Source organism: Neopsephotus bourkii, unplaced genomic scaffold, assembly GCF_033783945.1.
Source record: "Neopsephotus bourkii isolate Nb327-2 ecotype Australia unplaced genomic scaffold, CSIRO-AGI_Nbou_v1 NB_1451, whole genome shotgun sequence".
Classification (NCBI taxonomy): domain Eukaryota; kingdom Metazoa; phylum Chordata; class Aves; order Psittaciformes; family Psittacidae; genus Neopsephotus; species Neopsephotus bourkii.
In genome coordinates, this window is record NW_026901928.1 from 322793 (window position 1) to 344320 (window position 21528).

The 21528-nt window shown below is 35.8% G+C and overlaps 1 protein-coding gene across 3 annotated transcripts in view; it reads left to right on the plus strand.

Moving 5' to 3' along the window:
• CNTNAP4 (contactin associated protein family member 4) overlaps positions 1-20987 on the plus strand; it is a 240696-nt gene extending 219709 nt beyond the window's left edge. For 2 of the 3 annotated variants that reach the window (XM_061368830.1, XM_061368832.1), the window contains 7 exons: positions 2191-2430; positions 3751-3975; positions 5317-5450; positions 6480-6567; positions 15560-15778; positions 16127-16198; positions 20153-20987. In XM_061368830.1, the coding sequence (XP_061224814.1) occupies positions 2191-2430; positions 3751-3975; positions 5317-5450; positions 6480-6567; positions 15560-15778; positions 16127-16198; positions 20153-20346 (1172 nt within the window). In that variant the 3' untranslated portion in view covers positions 20347-20987. The remainder of the gene's footprint in view (positions 1-2190; positions 2431-3750; positions 3976-5316; positions 5451-6479; positions 6568-15559; positions 15779-16126; positions 16199-20152) is intronic. The other variant, XM_061368831.1, reaches the window with a different exon arrangement.
• Positions 20988-21528: the final 541 nt, after the last annotated feature.

Here is a 21528-nt window from a genome sequence, read left to right on the forward strand (position 1 = left end):
GAAGTGTGGCATGACAAATGATGGTGATTCATTCAAAAAATTTGTCATGCATTTCCTGAACATAATTTGTGAGGATTAGCTATGACTGAAGCAAGGGTTTTCTGGGGTAACCTGTTTCTGCAACTAACTGTAATACTGTCATGTAGATTAATATGATGTATAGTTTATTTTGTGTTTGAGTTGAACAAGCCTTTTGGATAATGCAACTTTTTACAACTCCAAACTATTTATAAGATATTTTCATTTCTTCAATTAAATATAATTTTCTTCAGTGGTGGGAATGATAAGCTTTACTGTTTTACTATTTTTTCCTGCCAGTCTGCTCATACAGACTCAGGATTGTCTGCTCAAGCCAGTGAAAGGATTTAGAGAAAAATGAAATATATGCTATCTGAAGAATGGCATTAGCAGGGGCACTTTACTTACATGTTTACTCATTTACTTAAATGTTGTCTCCTAGAGCGAGTATCAGGTACATAATACCTGCCATAGTCATGCATCAGCCAGTCACTAATGTATTAAGAATGACATTTCTTCAGGCTAAACCACTATATTTCTTGGATGTGTACACTCTGGTTTTCCAAAGAAGCCAGAACTAAAGCCTGAATCTCCCACCAAAATGCTCATTTTAGGAGAGATAACATCAAATCTTCATGCTGTCACGTGCTTTTGTGCCATTATATCTGTTAATAAGAACAGCTATGTCAAGGTATTCCATGTAACATCAAGATTTTTACAAACTTTGAAATAGAAAAGGGTGAAATCTACATTAAACCAGAAGTTTATTTGAAATGCACAAGAATTGTAAGTTGTAATCTTACATATTGTGGAGTATTTTCTGCTTTTTCTTTTCTAAAAGAGAGCAAGTGACAGGAAATATGATTAAGTTGTGCAACAAAGGGCAAGAGAAGTGGTACGCAGATTGCACACCTTGCTAAGCAATCAGGATGAAAAAAACGCTAGTGGTCAGAAAGTGTCCTAAAAATAAACAGTTGAAAAACAAATGAAGCAAAAATTAGCCTTAGGATTGCCCTGTATCCTTATCACATCTGCTTGGTAGTCAGGTTTATCCTGACTGCTATTCTTCTGTAGTAAGAGTGATAAACATTCCTATTATCCAAGAATGAACACAGCTTATAATATGGGACAAAGTATGTCAGGCCACACACTGTGGGGTTCTGTGATCTGTACCAAAAGACACACAGACTGGACAGAGACACAAATCAGTTGAATAGCCAGGGGGATATAAAAAAGTTAAAACTGTGCAGCTCATCACTCTCCCGTCCTCTGTTTTCTTTGTTTCTTTTCTTTTTCTTTGTTTCTTTTCTTTTTCTTCGTTTCTTTTTTTCTTTCTTTTCTTTGTTTCTTTCTTTCTTTCTTTTCTTAGTTTCTATCTTTTCTTTCTTTCTTTTCTTAGTTTCTATCTTTTCTTTCTTCCTTCCTTCCTTCCTTCCTTCCTTCCTTCCTTCCTTCCTTCCTTCCTTCCTTCCTTCCTTCCTTCCTTCCTTCCTTCCTTCCTTCCTTCCTTCCTTCCTTCCTTCCTTCCTTCCTTCCTTCCTTCCTTCCTTCCTTCCTTCCTTCCTTCCTTCCTTCCTTCCTTCCTTCCTTCCTTCCTTCCTTCCTTCCTTCCTTCCTTCCTTCCTTCCTTTCTTTCTTCCTTTCTTCCTTTCTTCCTTTCTTCCTTTCTTTCTTTCTTTCTTTCTTTCTTTCTTTCTTTCTTTCTTTCTTTCTTTCTTTCTTTCTTTCATATTTTTTCTATTTTCCCTTTTTTCCTTTTATTCTGTCTTTTTTCTTTCTTTGCTTTTATTTTTCATTTTTTTTTGCAATTTTTTTTCTTTTTTCTCCCCCTCACCTCTTTTTGCCCTGTTCCCTTTCTCTTTCTCTCTTCTCCTGTCTTCTCCTCTCCAAATTTTGCATGTTAATCTTTTGTCAGTTAGTAGAAGTATGCATCATTGCTTGGTATCTTGCTGTGCAAAATCCATATTTACCATTAAATCTTCAAGTGTTTGCTGTAATTACTTTACAAAAAAGAAATCAGATATGCTTTTAAAGCTATTTATAAGTATTTATACATGCCTAAGCTTGAAACTTGAAAATCCATAATACACTGTTCAGGAGCTGTAAAGTATAAAGACATTTTTGCACATCAATGCATTTGTTTTTTTTTAAGATCATATAAATTTATTTCAGGTGGAACAGCATCCAGGCAGAAAGGATTTTTGGGATGCATTCGTTCATTACAGTTGAATGGAATGGCCCTTGACCTGGAAGAGAGAGCAAAGATAACACCGGGAGTTGAACCAGGCTGTCCAGGACATTGTAGCAGCTATGGTAAACTGTGTCACAATGGTGGAAAATGTAAAGAGAAATACAGTGGATTCTCCTGTGACTGCACTTTCTCTGCCTATGCTGGGCCATTCTGTAAGAAAGGCAAGCATGTCTTTTAGTTTTGTCAGTTATTGAAATAGGACCATACAGTTCAGAACAAGATCTTGACAGCAGTTTAAAGAGACGCTTCAATGTTTGTAACATGTTTGTATTACTTAATGTAGAGAAACATTCAACTCATTTTGTTCAGAAAATCTAAGTTTTGCTAAACACTGTCTTCTAGAGCTGTGTTCAACATATTTTGCTTAAAACAGGATCACACTGAGATTAGCATCTTATTTAGTGTTATTCAACTCCTTTGATTATTTAATATTACTATAACTTATGAACTATATGAGTATTTTTAATTCTGTCATGTGTTAATCTCAAAACTAAGACTAAATTTGGAAAACGAGATGCAGAAGGTAAAATTCTTTTTATTGTGAGAACAAAGTGAAAACATTAGAAACAGGGCTGAGCCTAATTTTTCAGCCATTTTCAGAATACTTTGATGATGATATCATACTGGTAAGTGATCTTATTAGCATCATGGAGACAGGCTAATGGAAGGTGTCCCTGCCCAATTCAGGAGGGTTGGAACTAGATGGTCTTTAAGACTCCTTCCAACCCAAACCATTCTATGATTCTGTGACCATAAGTTGTCTAATTTTAATTTTAAGAATGTAAATTTAAACTTTTTGTATTTAAAAATAATTCCAATCCGTTAAAAATTATTTGCTTCGTCAATGTATTAAAGGGATTGTGCACAGTACCTTGTGGCTTAAATGTCGTCACTCCATCTTCCTCTAAATTAGTTAGCATAACATCTATCCAGCAACCACTGTCACTAGAAGTATGAAGGGCTCATGTGAAGTTCTTCCATACCTTAGCTCACCTATGGTGTTAATGTCATTGAGTGAGGAATGACCCTTTCCTCTTCCCCTGCAAACAGCTGAAGAGACTCATGGTCACAATCTGTGTTTATTATGCTTGCATGTGTAAAATGGCTACTGTTGTTGAAAGTGTGGGATAACCTATAGGAATAATACATATGCGAGAAAGCATATTGGGCTTGAGGACATGGATAAACAAGGGGAAAAAAACAAACAAACAAACAACAAACCCAAAACAGAAAGTATGTCTAAAACTAGACAAAAAGAAGCACTTCATACAACAGATATTTAAGACACTTACCTAATTGGTCTTGGTCTACCCATGTTGGGTCTTATTTTTTGCTATAGTCCTAAATATTAGTTCCATTTATATTTTATTTCAGCTTTATTACAATCATTAAGAATATATTTTGTCTTCTGTAGCAGAATAGAAAAGATAGGTAGTCCTGTTGTGCATGATATTTAAAAATCAAATTACTTTTTGTTTCAGAGATCTCTGCCTATTTTGGGACTGGCACTTCTGTGATATACAATTTTCAAGAATACTACACCTTAGCTAAAAATTCCAGTTCTCACGCTTCTTCTTTCTATGCTGATATGACACTGAACAGAGAAGCAATTACGTTTGCCTTCCGAACAACGCGGACACCAAGCTTACTGCTCTATGTCAGCTCATTCTACAAGGAATACCTCTCAGTCATTCTCACCAGAAATGGTGAGCGTTCAGATATGTCATGTAGAAACACTAATAAGCATCATAGCTGCCAACCCTGATTTCCACACCTGAATCACAAACTAAGCATTGTTCTGTTGTTACTTTAAATAATATATTTATTTTTCAGCTGCACTAAGCAGTGTTTTCCACATGAAAAACATTCCTTCTACTGTAGTTTCAGTTCTTACTACTGATTTTTATCATGCTGGCAGAAATAGTTATTTCTGGAAATACTCTAGAAATACAGTAGAATATTTTTTAAAAGTTTTTAAATGAAACTCAAAAGATCTGATCTGTCTGCTACTCGCTCAACCATGTTAATTGACATTCTCATGTTAAATAATGAAATATTTTTTGAAAGTGCATTATCCATTTCCAAAGTAAATGGCTCATTACATTCAAGTACTTTCATAAGCTACTTATATACCTATGACCATACACGTATACACTGCTGTGAAAATACACATAACATAATTGATGTTTCAATTTAGGCTGAACATCAGGTGTTAGTTACATCTTTCTTTTCATTCTTTCTTCTATGTCTAGATCTTTTTATTACATTTTTTATTTAATTAAAAAACCTCACAGACTGAGGTGAATCTCTGGGTTTATAACTCTGCAGTCACAGTAGTTCTGTGCTTCCCCAAATACAGATTTGGATATAGAATAACCTTAGCATCCTCCCCATCATGAGAGGTGGAACATGTTTTACTGCTGACTGGCCTGGGTATGGCCTGAGCCTTGCTTTCCGAAAGATGAGTATGAAGTTGTAGTCTATTTAGCTACAGCTGAGAGGAAATCTCTGACATGGAAGCTATGCTGTGTCTGTGTTCTATTGTGGCAGAGTCTGTGTGTTAGTGTCTGTGACAGTACACTGTGTGCTAACAATAAATGGAAAGTGAGCTAGAAGTTATTAACTGCATCCAAGTGAAATGGCAAATGGCCAGTTTACAGGCCCAGTTAGTGTAAACGTTATTAAAGAACAGTACTTCTACAGTACTGAATTTCATTTGATAAGTCACGTTAATATGAGTTATCAGACCAACCCTTTCTCAGCTGAATTATAAAAGTACTTACTAAAATCTCTGCACAAATTAATTAATTTTGGAGAATTGTGAGAGTTTATGGCTTTCTTTGCAAATACTTCCTACCTCCAACATTACTATTACTTTTCCTGTTGCCTTTTTTGATTTATAACTTATGTAGATTTCTCATGTTTAATTTTTTAAATAAATCAAACATTCCTTTGTTCTTCCTGTGAAGCAGGAGGCATTGTATATGAACTGCACTGACTGTTGTATATGCAATGTACTAATCTTTTTACTCTATTTAACCCTGCAGGAAGTTTACAGATCAGGTACAAGCTAGATAGCCATCAAGATCCTGATATCTTCAACATCAATCTCAAAAGCATGGCTGATGGACAACTGCAACACATGAAGATTGATAGAGAGGAGGAAATGCTGTTTGTAGAGGTAATTCAGTTAGACAAAAAAAAAAACACAAAGTAGGCTATCTTAAAAAAGTAGAATACCTCAAGCAAAATTAAGTAAAAAGTTACAAAGCAGTTACCTCAGATAAACTGTACTTTAATATCTCAAGTAAATAAAGCAAAGGATAGCAAACTTATGATGTACAGTGAAAATCTACATTTGACAGTCCCTTTGGTATTCATTTTGTCTATTTCAAAAGGTCAATATATCACAATTTTATATGAAAATCCAATTAATTGTTTGATGGTTAATTTTTAAACGTTTATTAAATGCGCATGACTACTGATTTTTTGGGAGGGTCTTGCATTCTGGTTTCTGTTTCAAATTATATATCAAACTGCATTACAGTTAACATCTAGGTAATAATTTAAGCCTATTTATTTGTCTTATTTTCTTTGGACCGTTTCACATAAGGCAATGTGACTATTAAGGAAAAGATTTTTGTTAATTTTTGTAGAAATTTTATGATAAAATAGAAAGATTTGGTTTGCTAATGTTATATACTAACATGTAAATAAATCTTAATTTTTTAAAATTATAATTTTAAAAACCTAGATGTTCGTATTTTGAGACTAGAGCTGAGTTTGCTTAATTATGCATTGGTACAAGGCTTGAAAACAAGTAGTTCTAGAGGTACCCTGGGGGCAGAGAATTTACAGTATGATATTTAATCCTTATGAACTAAATGTTGAAAGCCTTTTTTAATGAAAAGAACCTTTTTCATGTTTTTGAAGGCTTATCACATTTATTAATCTTATAGATGAAAAAGAAGGAATCTGACAAACCGATAAATAAAGGTTTATTAAGTGGGATGCTTAAGAAGTATTGCAGCTATAGTCAGTGATCTGATGAAGCTGATCATCTATTTCCAGATTAGTTTTTATGCTGTAACTAACAAATGCTGCCCTCAGCTTCTTTCATTTTTAACCTTGATTATATCTGCCTTTTTGTGAATTTTGACTAATATCTCCCCCATTATTCCACTCTACTCTTCACTGAACCATTCTACAGGTTAACCAGAATGAAAGAATGAAGTTTATTCTGACTTCAGGCACAGAATTCAATGCAATTAAGTCTCTCACACTTGGCAAGATTTTAGGTAAGTGGAACACTGCAAGATTTTCTAAAACATAGACCAAAATGTCATCAAGGGACTTAAAAAAATAATAACCCTTAATTCACTGAAATATATTTGTTGTCTTCAATTTGACACTGGATCACAATCAAGGTATAAGCTTCAGGCTTGTTGAAATACAATATAATAAGTAAGTATTTCCTAAAAAGTGATCAAGTGGATTCCATTAACAATAATTTCACGATTCACTATTGCGTTTTGTAACTAAGCATTGTGATCCACCACTTTTTTTTCTTTACTCTCAGGGGAAAAAAAAAAATCACTATGAAATCATACACAAAGACCACAGAATGCTATTATTCATGTATTATATTTGAAAACCTCTCTGTGATTAAATTTTGACGTCGTTAGGTATAAGTTAATGTAAGCAAAAACTTACTAGAGCTACTTTTTAAAAACAATTTATGCTATGACAAAATATTTTGTCTCCTGAAGAGTCATTGAAAGGCATTTGTATCCCTGTAGTAATGATCAAAATGAAATTTACTTATCTACAATTACCATTTTGTTAATTTTGTTAAAATAAAATAGCCTGAAAAAAAAGTCTCAAGCTCTTTTAATATCTGTCACATTGGAAAAACTCATTGATAGAGGAAGACTTGGTCTTGCTGAAAATTTAAAAGATATTTTACTTTCCTCAAAAGTTATTAGAATCATAACATCATAGAATGGTTTGGTTTGGAAGGAACCTTAAAGATCATCTAGTTCTAATGCCCCTGCCATCGGTACGGATACCTTCAACTGGCCCAAGTTGCTCTAAGCCCCATCCAACCTGGCCTTAAACACTTCCAGGGACGAGGCAGCCACAACTTCCCTGAGAAATCTGTGCCATTGCCTCAAAATCCTCACAGTAAAGAACTTCTTCCTAATATTTAATCTGAATGTCCCCTCTTTCAGTTTAGGGTTAATACCCTTTGTCCTATCACTACATGCCCTTGTATAAAAGTTCCTCTTCAGCTTTCCTGCAGGCCCCCTTCAGGTACTGGAAAGCTGCTCTAAGGTCCCTGTGGAACCTTCTCTTCTCCAGGTTGAACAAGCCAGATTGAGCAAGCCTAAGTCACTCAGCGTGTCTTCATGGGAGAGGTGTTCCAGTGCTCTGATCATCTTCATGTCCCTCTTTTGACCTCCAACAGCTCCAGATCTTCGGACTTACTCAAGCAGGTCCACATCCTTGTGTTGAGGGCCCCAGAGATGAATGCAGTGCTCTGGGTGGGTTCTCACAAGAGCAGAGTAGAAGGGTAAGAATCACTTCCCTCAACCTGCTACCTTTGATGCAGCGCAGGATACAGTTGGCTTTCTGGGCTGCAAGAGCACATTGCTGAGTCATGTTCAGCTTCTCATCAACCAAAATCCCCAAGTCCTTCTCAGGGCTGCTCTCAATACAGCCTCCTCCCAGCCTGTGTTTGTGCTTGGGTTTACCTTGACCCAGGTGCCTTCACTTGGCTTGTTAAATTACACATTTGCACTGGCCCACCTCTCAAGTCTGTCAGGGTCCCTCTGGATGGCATCGCTTCCCACCAGCATGTTGACCACACCACACAGGTTTATGTCCTCAGTGAACCTGCTGGTGTGCACTCAATCCTACTGTCCATATCTCCCAAGAAAGGTGCTGAATAGAGCTGGTCCCAGTACTAACCCCTGAGGAGCATCACTTGTCACTGATCTTCTCTTGGGCATTGAACTGTTGACTACAACTGTTTGAATGCAACCATCCATAGTGTGGTCCACCCATCAGGTCCATGCCTGTCCAGTTTAAAGACAAGGATGCATTACAGTGCCGACTGCTTTGCACAAATGCATGTAGGTGACATCGGTCACATCCTTTATCCACAGCTGCTGTAATCCCCTAATAGAAGGCAACAGAATCTGTCAGCTTGGTATTGTCACATGAATCCCACTGTCCATGTCTCTGACAACGGTGGTAGACTGTTAAAGTCTATGTTGCTACATTCCTGTATCAAGCAAAAGTCCATTTGTGCATTCTTCCTCTAGTAGCACTTTTTGTTGCAATAAAAGACAGATCTGGGATAATTCATGATATTTAGTAATTAAGGCTACACTGGTATTTTCACCATTTTGCTATTTGAGTGTTATTTTCACGTTTTTACAAATAGTTTTGGGCTAAGTGTAGATTAAATAGGTTTACCAAAATAAGGACTACTGGAAATTTTTACATTTAAGTTTACAGGTCTTAAAAGTTTATAATTTCATATGGCCTACAGGTCACCAATGCCAATAGAAATTCTGTTTGTTTTTTTTTAACAAAAACCATTTCTAACAGAAATTATGAACCCTGTTACAAAACAAGATGTGGGAAATGCACTGCCTCCCTCACTAACTCTTTTTACTTAAACATTTAGCTAGTAAAATGCCTGCAAAAAGGTGATAGTTTCCCAGTCTTTAAAAATTTCTGCAAGTAAGCTAAAGTGTTAACATGCTTTTTGTAAAAATAAATTCAGAATACTTTGTTATGGAACATAGGAAAAAAAAAAAGAATTTTCATCTCAAGTTAGTATAGGTAATATATTACTTTATCTCACAGGCTTACATGAACTATTTTCATGTTTTACATAATACCTACCCTAAACCAGAAGATTGAAGAAGTGTATTATTCAGACTCAGTAGTATGTTGTTTAGTTTAGAGGTGTTTTATTACTATGTACCTGAGGTGCCTTCCTGTGATCCATGTATCTACCACTTTTTGTATAGCGCCTTTGGTAACAATGTAACAGCTTTGATAAATCAGTATTTCTGCAAGTGTAGCAGTGCCAGAAATACTGTCCTGGCTATGATGGTAGAAAACCCTGCTATGTTTTCCCAAAGAATCTCCTACTGATAAGTAAAACATTACCTGAAATAGTCCATCATGTCACTGGTTGAGGGCAGTCTCTGCCCGACATGCAGATAATGTCAGTTGAAAACAAAATGTGTTTGAAATTAGCTTTCTACTCTATTCTGAGTAAAATAAAAGAAGTTTAATGCTTTCTGTCCCATATATATAAGGTGATAAGAACCTCCTCCCCTTGACCTGCTGGCAACACTTGTTGGTTTTTTTTTTTTGTGTGGTTTTTTGTTTGTTTGTTTTTTTTGTGGGTTTTTTTTTTTTTTTCACAGTCCAGGATAGAACTTGCTTTCTGATTGCAAACACACATTACCAGTTTATACCCATTTTTTCGTCCACCAGCATCCCAAAGTCCTTCTTTGCAGGGCTGCTCTCAATACATTCACCCCCCGTCTGTATTAATACTGGTGTTTGCCTCAGTGCAGGTGCAGGACCCTGCACTTGGCCTTGTTGAAGTTCATGAAGTTTTTACTGACCCACCTCTCGACCCTGCAAAGATCCTCTGGATGGCATTCCTTCCCTCTAGTGAATCAACAGCATCATTCAGCTTAGTGTCATCCACAAACTTGATTAGAATATACTCAGCCCTAACGTATATGTAATTAATAAAGACATTGAACAATACTGATCCAAGAGTCGACCACTGAGGAACACAACTTGTTACTGATCTCCATGTACACATTGAGATGTTGCATGTGACTATTTGGATAAGGCAACCCAGTTAATTTTTTAACAATGGAATAGAGGGCTGTGGTTTTCAGTTCTGATAGTATTATCTAGAATAGGTGAGAGAATAAATGACCTACAGTGGAAATTGTTTTCATAATGTTGGTAACCAGATACTAAAGTAGCTTTTAGTTACAATCATTAATGTATTAAATAATGAAATAAAAGATCATGTTTGTAGACTTTTAAAAAAATCATAACTATTTTTACTAATTGGAAGAGTCTTTTACTAATTTGGAAGAGGCTTCATGTAGCTAATCTGTTTTCTCACTAGGAAAAAAGCTAAGGGCCTCTAAAACAGAAATGGTATCATTTTTAAAGTGTAATTTTTCTTTGTGGAATTTACAGTTGAGAGAAGGACTGGTATGTAGGTATGCATAAAGAATAGAAAAATGAATAGTCATTTAGGCATAACTTTAAAGCAAGAATAGCTGAAATATAAACTTCTAGAAGAAAATTGTTTAAAATTTGTTTAAAATAAGGGTGGTGAGCTGTTGGTGACCTTTTCTTCATTGGGAGTTGTTAACCTTTCCCTGCTGAGGCAAAGACAGGCTTTCAGCATGATTTACTTAGGTCTGATTTATACACAAGTTTTCACCAGCTAATTGGAATGTGTGTGTTTATAAGCCAATTCATTTAAAGAACTGCATGATTATGGACATCTCCAACAATGGAAAAATTGGTTACTCATTTCAGTAATGAGGAAAACCAAATTTTCACTTGACTTTTAGTAAAAAGGCCTATTTTAAACCAGTAAAAGAATTTGGGCCCACATATGAAATTTGTGTATATTCAAACTATTCTATTCTATTTGTTATTAATTTTTCTTATATTGATTTATTTATCTCTGAAATTATAAAATTATATACTTTAATTCTGTCTTTATGGAAATATCTTTGAGGATAACAATTGCACAGCCTCTTTAAGAGCTCTAATTATGGTTTTATTGATAAACATAGCGACGGAATTGCAAAAATCTCACTGTGTTCTACCAATATGCAAAAATGTAGTGATAATTCAAATTCTTACTTTGAAAATCAGCCTTTTAAAATAATGTCTGGGTACTCCCGAAAAACCTTTTCAGTAATGCACATGCTAAATAGAAGTTACTTTAAAAATGATACTTTTTCTTTATGCAACTTTCTCTATTATGTGAATTTGGGAATACATATAGTAATAAATGGTAAAATTCAGTCTGTTAAAGTTGGTTTAGAAAAGTCCTTAATAGAAGATTTAGTGTAAAATACACATTTTTATGTAGCTCCCACAATTTAAAGTACATATAACTGGTTTTAATTTACTTTTTGTAATTGGATTTCTAATTTAGTCAGCCAAGCTTGTCAAAGCTTCCTTCCAATAAAGAAGCTTTTCAGGATAACTATTTGGGGGAAGAGAAAGTTTTCACAGTCTTAAAATTTTGGGCAAAATACCAGTATTTAAAAAATCAATAATCAGGGATTTAATGGAGATACTTTAGTTTGCTTAAATAATTCTGTTAGCAAAATATCTGCCCCTAAAGGTCGTGTTTTAAAGATTTTTCTTCTCAATCTCAGCAATAACAAATGAAGGTTCTAGAAATAACACCCACTTGTGACTCCTAATTGCTGTATTTGTATTATTGAAAACCAGCAAAAATCTCAGTGGCAGAACTGTCTATTCTTTCCTGTCAGTCAAATAGTTTTCTTTGCTGTGATATTTTTTTCAGTAGTAAACTGCTGAAACAAATAACAAATTAGGGAAAAGGGGCCTAGACTATTTTGTATTGGTTTTAAAAGGTATTCTTTTGTGCACAAAAATCAGAAAAATAATTGTTTAATGACATATTTTTTCAGTAAATTATCTCCTGATCATCTAAATCTGAATCATAAGCAAACCTCAGTAAAAATTAACAGCATAGCATTTAGGTGGTCACATGTTAACCACAACTAACCAGCTGTGGTTAATAGGTTGAATATATGATATGTGGTTAATACAGTTGAATATATGATTCAGTTGGGTGTGCAGGTGTAATTAGTTTTAACTCTAATAAGTACTTCTAATTGAAAAAGCCTGGCCATGTGAAAATCTGCATACCAATACAGGCTTGTTGCACAAGTGTAAGATTTTATGGCAATCCATTCCAAGCATGCTGCTAGTACTTCCAGCTAGTAATTTAATTGTGAATGACAAATGTTCTTTTTTTTTATATATTTTATTTTTATTTTTTTTAACCAAGCAGATTAATAGACTCATAGAATCATCTTGAGCAGGAAGGGGCCCATAAGGGTCATCAAGTCCTACTCCTTGCTCCTAACAAGACTACCTAACACTAAACCATGTGACTAAGAGCATAATTCAGACACTCCTTGAACTCTGACATGTTTGGTGCTGTGACCACTTCCCTGGGAAGCATGTTCAAGGGTTGGACACCCTTTCAGTAAAGAAACTTTTCCTAATGTCCAATCTGAACTTCCCCTGATGCAGCTGCATGCCATTTTCTCATGTCCTATTGCTGGTCACCAGATCAGAAGCTCCAAATCCCCTGCCCCCCTTGAGGAAATTGTAGACTGCCATAAGGTCACACCCCAGCCTTCTCTTTTCCAAGTGACCTCAGCCGCTCCTCCAAAGCCTTGCCATCAAGACCTTTCACCACTTTTGTTGCCGTTCTCTGAGCACACTCTTAAGAGTTCGATGTCCTTCTTATATTGAGGCATACACAGCTGCACACAGTACTCAAGGTGTGGGCACATCAGTGCAGTATAGAGTGACAGTCTCTTCCCTTAGCAAGCTAGCGAAGCTGTGCTTGATGCTTCCTAGGACATGGCTGAACCTTTCAGCTGCCAGGGCACATGTTGACACATACTCAACTTGCCATCAACCCAAGCCCCCAGATCTCTTTCTGTGGGGCTGCTCTTCAGCCTCTCATCCCCCAGTTTGTACATATAACCAGGATTAACCTGCTAACACATGGAGAATCCTGCACTTGCTCATGTTAAATTGCACACAGTTAGTGATTGCTCAGCTCTCTAGGCTATCCAGATCTCTCTGTAAGGCCTCTCCACCCTTGAGGGAGTCCACAGCTCTTCCTTATTTCGTATCACAAGGAAACTTACTCAGTGTACATTTGACGTATGCATCTGGATCATTTATAAAGACATTGAAGAGAACTGGCCCTGTAATTGAGCCTTAGATACCCACTGACCACCAGCTTGATGTAATCCCATTTGCTATAACTGAGCCCAGCCTGTCAGCCAGTAGTTCACCCAACATATTATGAACTTGCCTAATTTTGAGAAAAGATAAAATTGTACAGACACATGAAAAATTTTGGAATCTTCAGCTTTATAAAAGCAAGAAGTTCAAAGTTCTTATCTGATCTTTCTGTCTGCTGACTTTCAGTATTACTTCAAAGAGGAAAGATGGTTGAAGAAGAACTGAAGAAAGAGGTTATTTAATCTGTAGTTTGTTTTTGGATTTTTTGCTTTTTTTGAGGGGGGAAGGTCTTGTGGTTTGTTTTTTTTTTTTTGTTTGGTTGGTCGGTTGAGTTTCTTTTAATTTTGTTTTTTTAACTAAAGCCTTGTAGCTGGGGTCATTTTGCCTGTCTCTGCTAAAAAAGTTGAGTACATTAGGAAATGAATTGCTGTTAAAATGCTAAAGGATGCATAATTACAGCTTACTATAAAATACAGTCTCTGCACAACAACTTGTGTGTGTGTCAGACATTTTCAGTCAGCTAGTTAAATTTGACTTAAGCACTAAAGCAGAGAAGGGATTGTCTTCCCTAAACCTCATAATTTTTTACAGCCAGATTGCCTGATTTAATAAAGTTTTATTTTATCCCAGCGGCATTTCCGAATTAACAAGTAAATTGACCTCTGGATTTTAAATATCTAGTTCCCTTTTGTATTATACACATACAATGCTTATGAAATGTTATGTATAGGAAACTAAAAAAATTATAGAAAACACTTCACTCTTGAGGTATTTGAGCCTGCATTATAGTTAGAGATATATATTTTTATCAAAAGGTGGTTTAGACATTCTTTTCCTTGTTACCTCAGTTTAATCTTTTTCTTAAGAGATCCTAATCTAGCAGATACTTCAGTGTGATGAGGCAGTCATCAGAAGCAGTGCATGCTACAGAGGAAACAAACAGTTAAACATCCAACATTTTATATAACCCATCAGTGCAAGTGAGCAGACTCTTAGCTGCTCTGATAATACCTCATCACTGCAACAAGGATAGAGTAGTTGGGGAAAATGCCTCTGTGCTGTTTTACAACATTCTCCCAAAACACATTAGCCCAATTTTCACTCTTAGCCTAATTGTATTGAGGAGTGAATTGTACGTTGGTATTTAAAATTGTTTTGGTAGCCGCTGTAAAGATGACAAGTTCATTCATGGGTTCTAGGATAAACTGGAGGTGGAAATTAATGAGACTAAATTTTTATTTACACAAAACTTGAAATCTTACTTTCCTTAGGAGCCTGCTTTGAATACTTGATAATTCCAGAGCTTTTACTTAAAGTAAAACTGTGTGTTGTAGCTGCACCAGCTACTAAGAAGGAGAAAAATTGACTGCTATTGCTAAACCCAGGACAAACTGTCATAGTAAATGAACTGTTTTCCATTTCCAAAGTAGGGCATTAGTGAGCATTAGCTGGTGAATAAGTAGAAAGCTCTGGCATGGTACATACATTCAGAAATGCAGCTCAAGACAGTAAGTGATGGGCTTTTTTATTGTTGTTGTTGTTGGGCTTGGTTTTTTGTGGGTTTTTTATTTGGGGGTTTTGTTGTTTTTTTTTCCTTGGGGGGACAGATAATGGTATCATGTTTAAAATGTATGGTAATCTGCAGCATTTATTTTTTCGAATTTCACAGAATATATCTTAATGGAATTCCAGGATCTGAGGTCTTAGGAGAAGTTTTGGTTTTGTTTTGACAGATTTGATGGTGATGGGATGAAGTAGATATATTAATGTGTGGAAAGATTGTGATACAAAAATGTACATACTTATGAGAAGAAATCTAATAAAATATATATTTTTCATGAATGCATGCTTCATCCTTATCTTTTTGCAAAATGAAAAAACATTGCATTTTAATTGAAAAATATTAGTTACATTTGAATCCTTTTGCATTGAATCCTATTACGTTTTTGCTATAGTAAGATAAAAGCATTTCTCTCAGCAGACTAACAACTGTCATCTGTTAAAGTAAAGGGCTGAATATATTTGACTGTCTTTTCATTAAAGACAGACAAGAAAGGTATTCAGAGAAACTACGTATGTTGCAGTAACTCAAATATACTCAGAGGAACATGGGTTAATTATTCATTTATTCTTCTGTCACTTTATTTTGTACATTTGCACTATGATTAACTGTGTTCTGTACCTTTTGTTTAACAGAAAACAGCGATGTAGATGAGGAGACAATGAAGGCAAACTCTCAGGGGTTTATTGGATGTCTCTCTTCAGTGCAGTTCAACCACATAGCTCCTTTGAAGGCTGCACTGCATCACGGCAGCTCAGCCCCCATCATTGTTAAGGGACGCCTCACTGAATCCAACTGTGGTACTTTAACTGGATCTGACTCAACATCAAGTGAAACAACCCATTCATTTGCAGGTAGCGTATGATTATCACTTGTTCTGATCTCTGTAGAGTACTCATGACCTGAATCACGGCTGTTGGTTTTGTTTTTTTCTTCCATGTGGGTTAACATCTCAGGAGCAGTTTGAAAAATAGTTCTTTTGTATATGTACTTACTTCCTTTTCTTCAGGTTTTCTCTATTCCTCTGAATGTTTTCACTTTTATCTCTGCAAAGTATCATCTACATCACTGCTCTTTCCACGCTTACTGATGCATACTAATGCCACTGTACCATAATGTGCATAACCTGTAACCATGTAAGTATTACTTGAAAACCCTTCTTCTATTTGTCTGACACTTTCCTTTTTTTTTTTCTGTTGCAGATCACTCTGGACCAATAGACAAGGGAGAGCCCTTAGCTAATGCAATCAGAAATGACTCTGCAATTATTGGAGGTAATAGGGGCCATAAACCACAGGAACCTTTTATTTCTAATAACTGTGAGTCTTTCAGTGTTGAAGTGAACTCAAAATAGTTTTGTGGGCATAAGAATACTAGTTAAGCTTAATTTTATTACAAGTGGTAGAGAAAAACCAAACATTGCTCTTAAATGTAGTCAATAGCTCTCATATTTTCTTACTACATAGATTTTAAGCGATCAGTGTTTCTATGCATTGGAACACTGCTGAAAACAGAAGAGAATAAGAACAGGTTTCTAACCTGCTTAATGGTAGTGTCTGTGACTTTAAAAAGTACTTTGATATGTTATGAAAAATAGCATATATTTAAGTCTTTGCTCCTTGACTATGCAAAAAAACCCCAACATTTTGCTGCTTGAATTAAACAGTCAAGTTCAAAAGCTTTTCTTAACAGATTTGAGAAACACAGATTTTCCTTGAGAAAGTGGGATCTAACACTGCTTGGATCAATTCTTTGACAGACTGAGGCAAATTTCGTTCTGGTTCATCATTTGGAAAGCAATCTATTCTTGGACAGACTATCACTTGCACTGATTAACATCTTAAAAATAAAATGCGTGTTAAAATAATAAATAAGAAATGATTACTAATTATTTGAAATACTGCAATTTCTTACTATTTCTCTTGGCTGATTTTATCAGCCCAAATAGAATTAGAACTGATCATCCACAAAATTATTTCAGAACATTTATTTTTAACAGAAGAGTAGTGGAAGACCCATGTACAGTTCAGTTGTTCCTAAGGTAAATATGTTGACAGAAATTTTGTTTTTTTTGTGCCTATCAGAACAAATATGGCATACAGATTAGGGCAGAGTTCTTAAGATTAAAGTACAGGACTGATAATCAGGATGTGCTTGTTCCATTACTATGTCTGACTGTCCTTACGCCAAGATCTATCTCTGTTGTAGTGGGGAAGGCTACCAGTTCTGTCTCTCATAGAAAGGAAGTGTACTCCAAGTGAGCCTTATTTGGGAGAGTTTGGGACTGGGACCCTCAGGAGAATTTCAGTTCTTGCCACTGGTATTGGAGCAAGTGTATGGCTATGTCAGCTCAGTTTTTTTCTCTCAAGGAATAGTATTGTCTCTTGTGACAATCTTCCCCTCTGAGAATTTCTGGTGATATTTCTTCTCTTGGGATGAGGTGAGCAAAGGAAACCTGTTTTCATTCATTTTTGCAGTATAATTCACTGTTTCAATTTCCATTAGTTACTTCAACAGAAAGAGGGCAGTGGGAGGGAAAGGTCATACCCTCCATCTTTTAAATACCAAATGGATTTCCTTTCTAAGGGTTTTAAAAGCTTCAGCAAAAAAAATTACATAGTAGGATTTAGCAGAATAAAGCTGTCAAGGCTTCTCATTGAAGATAAAAGCAATTCTTTCTTTGGAAGGTGGAGTTAAGGACCTGCAGTCACTTGTGTCTCTGCCATTTAAATAATGATACCTGCTATGGTCAGTGCCTGCCAACAGCCCGCTGCATGGTCAGTGACCTTTAGCACAGTAGCTCTACAGATACTAAAATAAGAGGTAATAAAACTAGAAGCTTCCTTGCTTGTAAAGTGACACTTAAGACTGTATTATACACACAGACTTTGAGAATTTTACTACTGAGTTCAGTGGGGTCAGAATTTAAAAATACAGCTTCTGAGTTTGCCTACATGTATAGCTGTCAGTATAGCTGTCAAAACGTATTTTATTTCAAAAGATAGGTATCATTTTCTATAATTATCTGTACATAAAGATCACTTACATAAAAGATCACTATGTAGTAGGTAATTTACTGTGGGTGGAGAGTTTTAAGTGTACTAACAACAAAGACATTTTTTAAATTCAAGCTGCAATATTTACTGTCTTTTTAAGATAATAATAACATCACAATTTTACTTTTATTAAACACATTTGGGATTATGCGCTCACATTTTTTCTAATGCCTAACTACGGTTGTTTAAAAGTCAAAATAAAGGAAGCTTATGCAGTACAACACAGTGAAAGTTTAGTGTAGCTACCCTTAAATGAATATAACTGAGAATTATACCAATTCAGCTACCTCAAACAAGGCAAGTTTATAGACAAGCCCTTACTGGATGTATGAGCTATGACTGTGAAACAAAGGAATGACTGTTTTATTTAATCTACAAAAGAAAGCATTTACTCAGATCATAGAGTGTGTTCCAGAGAAGATACTACATAAAAAAAAGTTATGTTCCTACCATTAAGAATTGTTGCTCATATTAGAGAACAACAGAAAATGACGTGCCAAATTTTGGATGGTCTGTTTTTACTTACAGGGATTATGGCTTTTATTTTTCTTGTATTAGTGGCTGGGTTATACAGCAGATTGTTCCTTCATCTAGTACAGCTGAGCCACTGCATTACAACAGTTTCCCATAGTGTTTAGTGTTTTTTTCCTGCCTGCAGCTTAGTTTTGTTTTCTTGTGTCTGCTTTCTTCTGGTTTATTTGTAACCTCTGACTCATGAACTTGAGGGCCCCAGACCATATGAGATGAATGAGGAAGTGAGGAGATGGGCTGGAAGTCTGTAAGGTCATTTTTATCACTGTGGGAAGTACTACTTTTCTTACTGTCCCTAATATGTGCTGATAGGAGCAGCATGCCCTGGTAACAGCTCAATAAATCTTAAATAGTGACCTATAAAACTAAATTCCTGTTCCATTTACTCTCTTATGTGTTGAGAATGTGGCACATATGGTGCCTGATGAAACTCTTATATAAAGCTTATTCTCCCACTCCTTGATTTTCTGACTGATCAGCTAGAATACCATAATGCAGGCAGATGTACTGATGATGATTTTACCCTACCAGATGGGGCTATTAAAGCTGTTGGAGAAGGAAGCTTACTCACTGCCATCTGTGTAGGAAGGGACCTTGTTTACTTACGAACCCAAGATCATGTAGCCATGCAAAGCAGTAAAACACCTAGGATGTCAAAAGAAGTGCAGCAAAGCTGGAAGAGAGGGAAGGAGTCAAGCCTGTATCATTTCACCCTGAACATGAAGTGAGACTTAATTTTAGTAATTTAGTATTTTAACCACTGTCTATTCATTACAATAATGCAGTTACAAAAGTATGTGCCTTTGCTAATGTAGATCACAAAAACCTCTTTATCCCATTATGATGTACTAAAAGTAGTTGGAATTTTCTTACCTGAGGCAGAATAAACATTAGAATTTCAGTCCTATTTGAACTGATGATAGGTGGTTTTAAGCACTGACCAATTTCCACTGGTGTCCCTGTGATGTTTTACATCTGGGTCCCCAGTTTTGCATTTTCTTTCACAGATTCTCCTCATGAACTACATTTTCGAGTCAGAACCAGTTGCTGTGGTCTGAACTAATTTGTGTGGAGTGCTGGATATGAATGGGCCTAATTCTGTAAAACCATTTTTACTGGCAAGGGACTGAGGCTTCGACTTTGTGGTGTACACGCTCAGAGCTAATAGAAGATCTGGTTGGGAATTCCAGATTGGTACTTTTGTCCTCGCCCTATTCTGCTCTGTTTCTGCTCTCCAGATTCCTTTCCCAGACCTGGAGCAGTGATTGATAAGAGAGATGATTGGCAGGTGACAGCTTGATGATAGGATACATGATCCCTTCCTTCCTGACGTCATGCGGTGTAAAAAAGGGTCCTGAGAAAAGGGAGAGTACTTTGGCCATTAATCACAGGGTATGGGGAGAGGAGAAAGTCATAGTAGTGCCTTTTTAGTCCCACTGTCCAGCAGTTCCTCAAATCTGCAGATTTCAAAACAGTCACCATAAAGCTTATACTACAGTGCTGTTTCTCGTTTGAAAGCAGCTATGCCTTCTTATTTTTCAGGCTTTACTGCAATCCTTTCCATTTTGTGATGGAGTCATTCCTTCTTTGTCATTATTTGTTGCTCCTTTCTCTTGACTTTTTTCTCTTTTCTTCTCCTAGGTGTGATAGCAGTCGTGATATTCATCCTACTTTGCATCACTGCCATAGCCATACACATTTATAAAAAAAAAGGCATATACTCAAAAAATGAGGCAAAAGGATCTGAAAATGAAGACAGTGCTGAATCTGCACTGAAAAGTGAGCTCAGCATGCAAAATACAGCCAGTGAAAATCAAAAGGAATACTTCTTCTGATTGGCATTCATAATTTAATTTAATATAATAATGTGACGGTCTGACTTTCTTGCTAAGCCAGGGGCTCTCAGTGGACAGAAAAAGCTCTTGCACTCTACAGTAAATGCAATGGATTTGAGACTTACTATATTGCATATGTTTGGTCTCAGTGATTGCTGTAGGGGACCTCTTTAAATTACATGCATTCCTTAGCTATTATACAGTAAATGCATTTTATGTAACAGTGAATTAGATATTGTAACCAATTTCATTGTTGATAGTTTCCGACTGTTCTGATGTTACCTTCTACAACTGAAATTTAATGTACACACTGAATATGATTTTTGAATGGGAAAATTGTTATGAAGTTATTCTTTTATTTAAAATTTTATTCTGAAATTTTGTTCAAGGTGAAAGGTGGACTTGAATAATTTGTGGTACTAAAGAAATTCTGCTGTGTTGCATTGTAATGATCCCTCTTACTTCCTCAAATGGAAAATGCCTTTTGAACTGCTGTTGGCTAGTGTCAGCATCTGCTTGGAGTCTGGTGTCCAAAGCAAACTGTACTTCTTTCCACTGGGATGTAACCAATGTCATCACTATCCTTTCTCTTTGGCAAGCCTAGCAAGACTTAAAATTGAAATGTGTACAAGGTGTTGAAATGCTGTAAAATCTCTTTTGTAATAGGTTTTCACTTATGGTCAAGTGATGGCACCAAGAGACTCATTCTAGGCATTTTGAATAAAAATTGGGATCACAAAAAGCAAACCACTTTCATGGAAAGATCATATAATATATTAAGCGTGGTTAAATTATCATGATAATCCAAAAGATGGTCAAGATTATTGTCCCTGGTAATTACAAATGTTTCTTCTGTCAAGAAGTGCTTTGTGCACTAGATATATTCTCTGAAGACGTTGTGTCTATTATCAGCTCCAGATCTTAAGATTAAGTTGTTCTAAATTATAGAAATTATTTATGATTATTCTGGCAATAGAAGTAAGGAATTTAAAGTCTAATACAGGGGCTGCTATTTGAATACTTTTGTTCTTCACCCTTTATAGTACCTACTATACCCCTGCAAGATAAGATCTGATTATACCATTCAAAATTAAGCAGGTGCGTATTATCCTGAAAAAGTAAATAAGAGCTGTCTATGATATTGTATAAACAAATTATCAGATATAAAGGGTAGGTTTAATT